Source organism: Chaetodon trifascialis, chromosome 24, assembly GCF_039877785.1.
Source record: "Chaetodon trifascialis isolate fChaTrf1 chromosome 24, fChaTrf1.hap1, whole genome shotgun sequence".
Lineage (NCBI taxonomy): Eukaryota > Metazoa > Chordata > Actinopteri > Chaetodontiformes > Chaetodontidae > Chaetodon > Chaetodon trifascialis.
In genome coordinates, this window is record NC_092079.1 from 13,734,069 (window position 1) to 13,742,374 (window position 8,306).

General features: G+C 49.5%; 2 protein-coding genes across 3 annotated transcripts in view; both read left to right on the top strand.

Moving 5' to 3' along the window:
• The first annotated feature begins 171 nt into the window (after positions 1-171).
• LOC139327768 (mid1-interacting protein 1-B-like) lies at positions 172-2,820 on the top strand. Of its 2 annotated transcripts, none has more exons than XM_070957723.1 (2): positions 172-424; positions 1,059-2,820. In XM_070957723.1, exon 2 carries the CDS (start codon positions 1,376-1,378, stop codon positions 1,823-1,825), a length of 450 nt encoding a protein of 149 aa, XP_070813824.1. In that variant the 5' UTR covers positions 172-424; positions 1,059-1,375; the 3' UTR covers positions 1,826-2,820. The 2 variants fall into 2 exon arrangements, with proteins under 2 accessions (XP_070813824.1, XP_070813822.1); XM_070957721.1 differs by having other exon boundaries at positions 182-430.
• A 1,923-nt stretch (positions 2,821-4,743) lies between these two features.
• The window catches only part of nhej1 (nonhomologous end-joining factor 1), a 12,137-nt gene continuing 8,574 nt past the window's right edge, over positions 4,744-8,306 (top strand). Inside the window, exons 1-6 of the mRNA XM_070957968.1 lie at positions 4,744-4,809; positions 5,795-5,947; positions 6,351-6,569; positions 6,645-6,866; positions 7,417-7,555; positions 7,667-7,725. Of these exons, the coding sequence (XP_070814069.1) occupies positions 6,384-6,569; positions 6,645-6,866; positions 7,417-7,555; positions 7,667-7,725 (606 nt within the window). The 5' untranslated portion in view covers positions 4,744-4,809; positions 5,795-5,947; positions 6,351-6,383. The remainder of the gene's footprint in view (positions 4,810-5,794; positions 5,948-6,350; positions 6,570-6,644; positions 6,867-7,416; positions 7,556-7,666; positions 7,726-8,306) is intronic.

An 8,306-nucleotide genomic window follows, 5' to 3' on the forward strand; every position in this document is an offset into this window, starting at 1 on the left:
GAAACAAGTGACAGACATTCTAAGACAAATCAAAATCATGAACATAAAATTACATTAGAATAATCTTAAAATATGATGCCACGGCCAACGGTCTTGGTGACGTCACACGGCCTTGTCTCCCCGTGATTGGCTGTACCCGGAGGTTCGGTCCTTCCTGGTAATCCTCGCCCCGCCCCTCCCGCCCTGGTGCTCCGGCTGCTGTGGACGGTGCTCCCAAACACACCCGCCGAGCTCCCGGAGCTCAGACCCGGACCGAGAGACGGTCTGACAGCAGCGGCAGCACACCGACACGACCGAGGGACGGCAGCCGACGTACGTGAGCTCACCAGGCGCCTGCACCAGGGAGGTTTTCCGGTGAATGTGACCGCCCTGAAGAGCTAACGGTACCCGGGAGTCGCCGTCAATGAGGGCGGAGAACTTTACGGTAACTGTTAGATCCGAAAGCACTTTTCTCCGGTTTTCTGACCGTAGATGCGGTTAAAGCGCACGTGAGGGTTCCATTACCGGACGCTGTCAGAATGTTTGTTTTCGTGTTTTTTCTCGACTAACGTCCCTTCCTGAAGTGACCTGTTTCCGTGAAGCCTGGGGTGTCGTCGCCGTTATTTTAAAGCTTTTTTCAAAGTTAGTCAAAACGTTAAGACTGTGTGTTTCTTCTCTAAGATGACACATAGCAAACCCCGCCTTTGGAAGTGGACGGTCACGTGTTTTTAACGGAGTGTTTGTTGAGTCCGGTCGGAACGTTTAAAGAACCTGGACGATAATGGATGCTGTCGCCCGTTAGCTCCTTCGCTGGTAGTTTTAGCCTGCTGATGCTAGCAGCTGGAGACTTCCTGGTTTTCTAAATGTCTCTTATTGTCTGGAGGGAGCTCACTGACTCGGGACGCAGTTTGTGTCGTCTGCTGTGGTCAGTTAACTCTCGTGCTAAAGCTGTTAGCTGACAAACTTTCTTTTTAGAGAGAGCAAACTTGTTTTTCCTCCATGTTTCAGTTACATTGTCTTCTTCTGCTTTTTATTTGAAGCGCAACCAGTCAGCACCCGCTCTTCTTCTTTTCTTTCAGGTTGTTGCCTGTTATTTGACTTTTGGGGTGAAACGGTCGGCCGGCGTCCTGCAGCAGGAGATGCCTTCCATCCTTCGTGGGGACGGGAGGTTAAAACTGTAGACTGTTAAAGCAGGAAACCGGCTGAACGTGTCTCCATGAGGACGCGCTGAGTTTACCTGTGTGACCCGGTCCAGCTCTCAGAGCTCAGGGCTACTTAAGACCTGACCTAGGATCTGGCTGCAGCCTCATAATAATCCTCTAAAGAGCATTAGCAGGCTAATTTTGGCCCTGGACGGTGACGGAGTGAAAAAGGACTTCATCACAGGTTGCTCGCCATGATGCAGGTAACTGAGTCCTACAACCAGAAGAACTCGCTCTTCAACGCCATGAACCGCTTCATCAGCGCCGTCAATAACATGGACCAGACGGTGATGGTGCCCAGCCTGCTGCGGGACGTCCCGCTGGACGATGCGGAGGACGGAAAGGTGGTGAGGACCACCGCCGCCAACGGCGCCGCCTACTTCCACCAGGACGGCGACATGTACAGCTCATATGTGCTGCTCAAGTCCATCCGTAACGACATCGAGTGGGGCGTCCTGCAGGGCGACGAGCGGCGGAAGGAGAAGCTGGGCGTGGCGGAGGTGTCGCGGCCGGAGGCGGAGGACGACCTGCAGAAAGAGTTTCACTTCCACCTGGACGGCCTCCACACGGTTCTGTCCAAACTGACGCACAAGGCCAACACGCTGACGAGCCGCTACAAGGAGGAGATCGGCTGCAGGAACTGACCGCAGACCAGCTGCAGAGACCACGAGCAGCCGCTCTGATGTCCAACCGTGTTTTAGCTCATTAACGACCAATCAGAGCCAGCATTCGTTTCACTCTACGCCACGTCTGTGGCGCTCGCCCTCAGTGTTCCTGCGAATGCTGGAAAGATCAAACAACCCTTTCCTCGTGTCCATGTTTGACTTTGATAATGGCGCCGTTCAGAAGGCCAGCTGCTAAATGTTAAATGTCAAAGTGTCCTTGAACACATCACCAGTCAGCAGCGCTCCCAGCTGCACGCGTCGACGACGTGAGCGGAAACCAGAGAGACGCGCGGACTGAGAGACGATGAAGACGGAGATGAACGAATGAACTGGGATGTTTGGAAAGTGGACGTCTCGTAGTTAATGAGCTGAAACATCCTGATCTGCTTCTCTGAAAGCATTTTGTCCTCTGAGGGCTGAGACAGGGGACAGATTCCTGTCCTCCTCTGCCTGTTTGTCTTCTGACTGTTTGTACTTTGTCTTCAGCGTTTCTGCCTGCTGTCGTTCGTCTCTTGCTTTAAAGTTAAAACTATGCAAACGCGCGGGGGGCGAGGCCTCTGGAGCTTTTCATGGTTTAAAGTCTCAGATTTTCAAAGTGACGCTCTCTGACGACGCGTCCTCATCGAGGAGGTTCAGGAGGCTGAGAGTTCACTCATGACATGTTTGAAACGTGTTTGTCTCTGACTGTGGACAAGCTGTCCATCCGCTCAGCGCGATGCTGGTCTGCAGACGTCGGGCGGGGCGGGGCGGGGCGTGGGGGGGGCATGGCAACCAGTCAGTAAATTATCAGCTGTCAGCCGACGTCATCGCTGCTCAGAGCACGAGGAGCAGCAGCGTCAGTCGCGCTGAGCTTCACGGTCGACGACGTTTCTGGAAAGCGGAAGAAACTCTGATTGGTGGAAAGTAAAATGGTTTGGTCCGCAGAGCTCTGCACTTTTCTACTTCATGTCCAGCTTTGCAATTAAAGCTTTTGATGAGTATTCTGGTGTTTGTGCTTCATTCTGAGAGGTTTCACACGTCAGTCACCGCAGCACGAAGCACGACTTTCAGTCCTTTCCTGTAGTTTAATTTGATTGGTCTCTATAAACAGACGAACAGAGACGTCATTTCCAGTGTCGGCAGTGAAAACAAAGATCACATGAATGAAAAGACGTCTGATCTGAACACTCAATAAAGCAGTCCTGTCCCTCAGTCTGAGCCACTCACTGGTAATATCCCATAATCCCTCTGACCTCAGTGCCAAACCTCAGCTGGCTCTGCCACTTCCTGTTCCTGAGGAGAGGGATGAGTCAGTCCGCAGCCTCGTGGACGTCAGGGACGGAGGAGCGAGTCCTGCAGAGTGAAACTGGAAAGTTTCCTTCAGATCGGAGAAGCTTCTGCTGCTCTCAGGACGTGTTCCTGCTCGTCCCGCTGGGTTCAATAAAGGTTGAACAAACACTTTGTGATGACCTCAGAGTCTCGGGAACAATGGCGGTTTCCCCGGCAACACCATGTTGGCTGTCGAACGCTGGAAACTCGGCTTCAGCTGCTGCCTGCAAACGCAGCTTCGTTCAGCTGCAGCTGATGATCAGCAGGGAGTGATTCCACGACCTCTGACCTCTGAGCAAAACAGGAAACAACTGTGTCGTGGAAAACATCCAAAGTCAGTTTAAAAAAAAAATTAGTTAAAAATAACGTCATTGTTCTTCAGACAGAACAGGTCTCAGATCAGTTTCAGCTGTTAGTGTTCAGTCAGGTGGAGTTAAAGGTCGCTGGATGTTCGTGTGCGTGCTCGTGTTCAGTGTCACGTACCTGATAAAACTAGTAAATCTGATCACGCGCACACACACACACACACACACACACACACACACACACACACACACACACACACACACACACACACACACACACACACACAGGCTGTTTGCTTCCAAAAATAAAAGTCCAGTCAACAACATGAGCTGAGAGCATGCTGTGTGTGTGTGTGTGTGTGTGTGTGTGTGTGTGTGTGCGTGCGTGCGCGCGCGCGCGCGCGCGTGTGTGCGTGCGTGCGTGTGTGTGTACTCAGTTCTCAGGTTCAGGTTCTTCACAGCTCTTCATCAGTCCGTCGCTCTGCTGTTGGACTATTGAAAGTGAGGAAGACTTAATAACATGTCGATCTTTGTCAGTCCTCAGGCAGGGGCTGATGGGATTGACTGACTGGACATCAGGCATGGAGGTTGTACAAGTATAAAATATATAAATGTACTTCATAACAAGTAAAAGTCCTGCAAACGGTTAGTGAAGTAAAAGTATGTGAGGTTGGTTTTGACAGTGAAAGTACTCAGTGACTGTTTTGGTCTTATATTGTTATGTTGTGGACCTAATTTTGTCCAAAAATGTCTGACCAGAGTCCAAACACAACATTTCTAAAATGTTTGAATATATCTTGATTTTTTTGCTCATGTTTCACTCAGTTTACTGGTACCTTCCCAGTTTCTAAAACTGGATTTGTTCCATTCACAAAGTGTGCACACACTGTGACCAGCAGGGGGCACTGTGGTGACACCACTCACACACATGCAGATAAACCAATTCGTCTCCGTCCATCAGTGGGTGTGTGTAAATTAAAGGTCAAGGGTTAGCAGCAGGAGGGCTGTGGGTCACCTGGATGGACAGTACACCCAACCTGTGACCTGTGCTCTCAACTTATTTTAATTTCAGTCTTAAACATAACAGAGTAACACTGAAACCAAACGTGTCAGCATTGTCAGCCATTATTTATTTCCTGTTTTCCTGCATCCCAAAATCAAAGAATGTAATTACTTTGGTCACATTTTAGAGATTTTTTTTAATCAGTAAGTTAGTAATTATTAGCAGTATTAGTATTATTAGTGTCGTAACTCAGGCGGAACCTTTGAAACAGGCTGTTGTTTGACATCGGTGATGGAATCTAACTGTCAACAGGAGCCGGCGGAGGAGCAGCATTTCCTGTTGCAAACGTTGGTTGTTTTAAAGTATTAACTTTCTTGTCTTAGTGTGTGTCGTGTTGTAGGTTTTGGTGGAACAACGATTGAGCCAAGTTTCGTGATATTAGTCAATGTCTCCAACGGCAGAAAAACAATTAACTCGCTTCTCTTGTGAGCTTTCTTTGCCTTGAATTAGCTAGCTAGCGTAACAATTTCTAACTGAAAGTGGGCATTTTTCCAATAAATTGACTTTATTATGTCAGCGAGATGAACGCCGAGTTGAAGAAAAGCTCCTAAATTCAAATGCTGTCACGGTTTAAAACAATTATCAATCACATATTTGCTTATATAAGCAAGGAAACCGTAAAATTCAGAGACGTTTAAATTGAGTTTGGTGGGACTTTCTGTCGTCACCAGCTTCTTTTACCTCGAATTGCCGAATCAGTTTTTGAGTTCAGAAGACATGTCAACCAACACCTGTCCTCATGTTAGTATACTGCGTCTGTTTTGCAGTTGTTTTCACTGTTAGCCGCCGCCCACTGCCGTGCAGCTGAATTACGTTCACCTTCGCGTTTTTTCTTGTGCTCTACAATGATAAAAAAAAAAAAAAAACGCGTACATTTTTGCAATACTGTTGCTTATTGCGCAGATCATGTTTAGATGGAGATTAAAGAGTGGCTTCTATCAAAGTATAACGGATCTAAAATAATACAGCAACCCGGAAGAATGAGTGCCGAGAAGCAAGGGAAGTTTAAATTCAGGGATTTGTGAATGGAGTTTGGTGCGATGTTGTTTGCCTCCAGGCGAGAACGGAGCGTGTCAGGGCTGCATCCTCTGCTGATCACCCTCTAACCGCTGGCATCCGTGTTCAGCTTTGAATAGCTGTATATTGTTGTCATAAAGTTACTGATTTGGTATTTTTGCGATTTCCAAATTGGCATGAGTCAACCTCTGAATCGTGCGCTGTGTTTCAAATGGCGACTGACGAGAAATACCTCGTTTTATTCCCCGAAAACAGCCTCATTACAGATCGGCAGAGAGGAGCCGGTCACCCGCAGGAGCTGCCACTGCGGTCTCCCTCCTGCAAGGTGGTGATTATGCGGCCGGGACGGCGTCTGTAGCGCGGCTTTAACACATCTCAGTCCAGGCTTTGGAGGCGCATTCCTGGGAGGTGAGTGATTAAGAAAACAGGTTGGATTAAAAAAAGAACATAACACCGTGTTTTGGGGATGTGGGTGTTCATTGGCATCCACTTCCAGGAACAGTCCCAGAATCCTCTACCTGTTGTGAGAGATGCCAAAAGGATGAGAGCATCAGCATCCCGCCCTGGTGCTCTCGTCCTGGCTCTCAAACCTGAGTCAGAGGCCTCATTTAGATAGATGGGACTGAAATGCAGCACGTGTGTATCTGCTGCATTCACTGACATTAAAGATTATTCATTCCTGTCAGTGTCAGCCAGCTGAATGTCCCATGGGGTGATTTGAAGCTCTGTGATTGGATGTTTCTCAGTGAAATGCACACTGGGAGCTGTAGTTGACGTCTCTCCTTCAGTTTTTGTCGTGTTGTTTCTTTAGATCTTCTCTTCAGCGTCCTGTTTGGTTTCCGTCATGGAGGCCCGTGGAGCTTCCTCTGAGGTCCTCCTGCAGCGTCCCTGGCTTCCTGTGAGCATCGGCGGCTGCCGGCTGTTAGCCAAGAGCTGGTTTGGGGAGACGGCGTACCACGTCCTGCTGACAGACGTCCACTGTGTGTGGGAGGAGAGAATGGACTCAGCAGCCATCCAGGAGAGAGCGCAGGTGCACACAACGCTGACCAGCACGCCCATCGATTAACCAACAAAGAGCTGAATGAGTCCTGTTCCTTCCTCCCAGGAGCTGAACAGACGCTTGCGAGCCCCCGTCGAAGCTTTCTTCTCCCACCTGTGCGAGGTGGTCCAGCCCTGCCTGTCAGGAAGCGACGGGCGACCCGACGGCCAGGCCCAGATTTCCCTGAGCCGACAGGAGGATGGCAGCGTCAGCGTCAAGCTGAAGAGCGAGCTGGCAGGGCTGCCCTTCTACTGGGACTTTCACTGCACCCCTGCCCCCATCACTGTGGTACGGTCCAAATGTCACACTCTGCACTCAATGAGTGGATGAGGCCATTGAGGGTTTTCAGCCGGCGATGTTTTGGTTTTGGTGCAGTTCTGTCACCCTGATGCTCTGTTAAAGTGCCTGTTTACTGGTCCAAATTCATGTTTTTGGCCTCGAACACCAGATGAGAGCATTTTCATCTCAGGAACAAATCTAATCTAAGCGATTTGGCTCTTTTGTCATGTTTCAGATGATTTTCTGCTCTGTGTAAACCCAAAGTCTGATAGGAAGTAGTATTGATTATCAACTGCAATGCTGCTGATTTGCAGCAATGTTGGTGCTGTATCAGCTTCAAATGCCCAGATCACTTCCTGATGGGAGTATTTCTCACCTTAAAGGAAAGTTATTGAACTATTAGATTTGATGAATTATAAAATAATCCAAGTTTCTGAAAGTCTAAATAAGAAGAGCAGGTTTATGATAACATACCACCACCAGCCGTGACTTCAGACAGAAACCTGATCAGTTCAACCCTCCTTCTCTCTCTGACGCATGTGTGTTTGTGTGTTTCCAGGTGTGTGAGCAGCTGCTGCGCCCCCTGCTGGCCATGAGCCACCTGCTGCAGCGGCAGGTGGAGCAGCTCGGAGGTCTGCTGGTGAGGAAGGACGCCGAGATCCAGGACTACAGAGAGAACGGAGCCACGCTCAGCAGAGGTGTGTGCACACGCACACACGCACACGCACACACACACATGCAGGAATGTAATGCGCGCACACACACACAGATCATATGTTCATGATGTGAATGTGTGTGTTTGAACACAGAACGGCTGCAGACGACCGTTTTTGAGGAGCAAACCTACAGAGAGGAATTCATGGCAAAGGTGAGAGGTCATCAACACACACACACACACACACACACACGTACGCACACACGCTCACACACACACACACACACACGCTCACCACAGCCCCTGCAGCCCGTCGTCTGGGCCAGTTTTCGCCGTCCTCTCTGCTCCGTTCCTGATCGTTAGGCGGCTGTGGCGAGCGCGGCAGGAACCACATGATAAAACACTGCGGCCGCTGGAGCAGCCGGCGCTCCGTCCGCCTGAAACACGAGCCGCCATGACACGCTTTCAAGTCGCCGTGTGTTACTGTCAGCCAATGGGAGCGAGGCGAGTTTTTCTGTGTGCGTTCACTGTTCAGGTGTAGAATTTCTCATCTCTGACACTGTGTGTGTGTGTGTGTGTGTGTGTGTGTGTGTGTGTGTGTGTGTGTGTGTGTGTGTGTGTGTGTGAGACTGGCCATTTCAGATGTACTTGTGGAATTTTCAGTCTGCCTGCGCGCCCTCTCAGCCTGTTTTTGATTTCATTTGCGTTTCAGTTTTTGTTCGATTCGTCTGTTTTTTTGTCGTTTTCGTTCAGTTTTGAAGCCTGTGCTGTGCTGCGCCCTCAAACGCATCACA

Coding starts and splice junctions, on each gene's coding strand:
- LOC139327768 (XM_070957723.1), top strand. CDS start 1,376: ATGATGCAGGTAACTGAGTCCTACAACCAGAAGAACTCGCTCTTCAAC.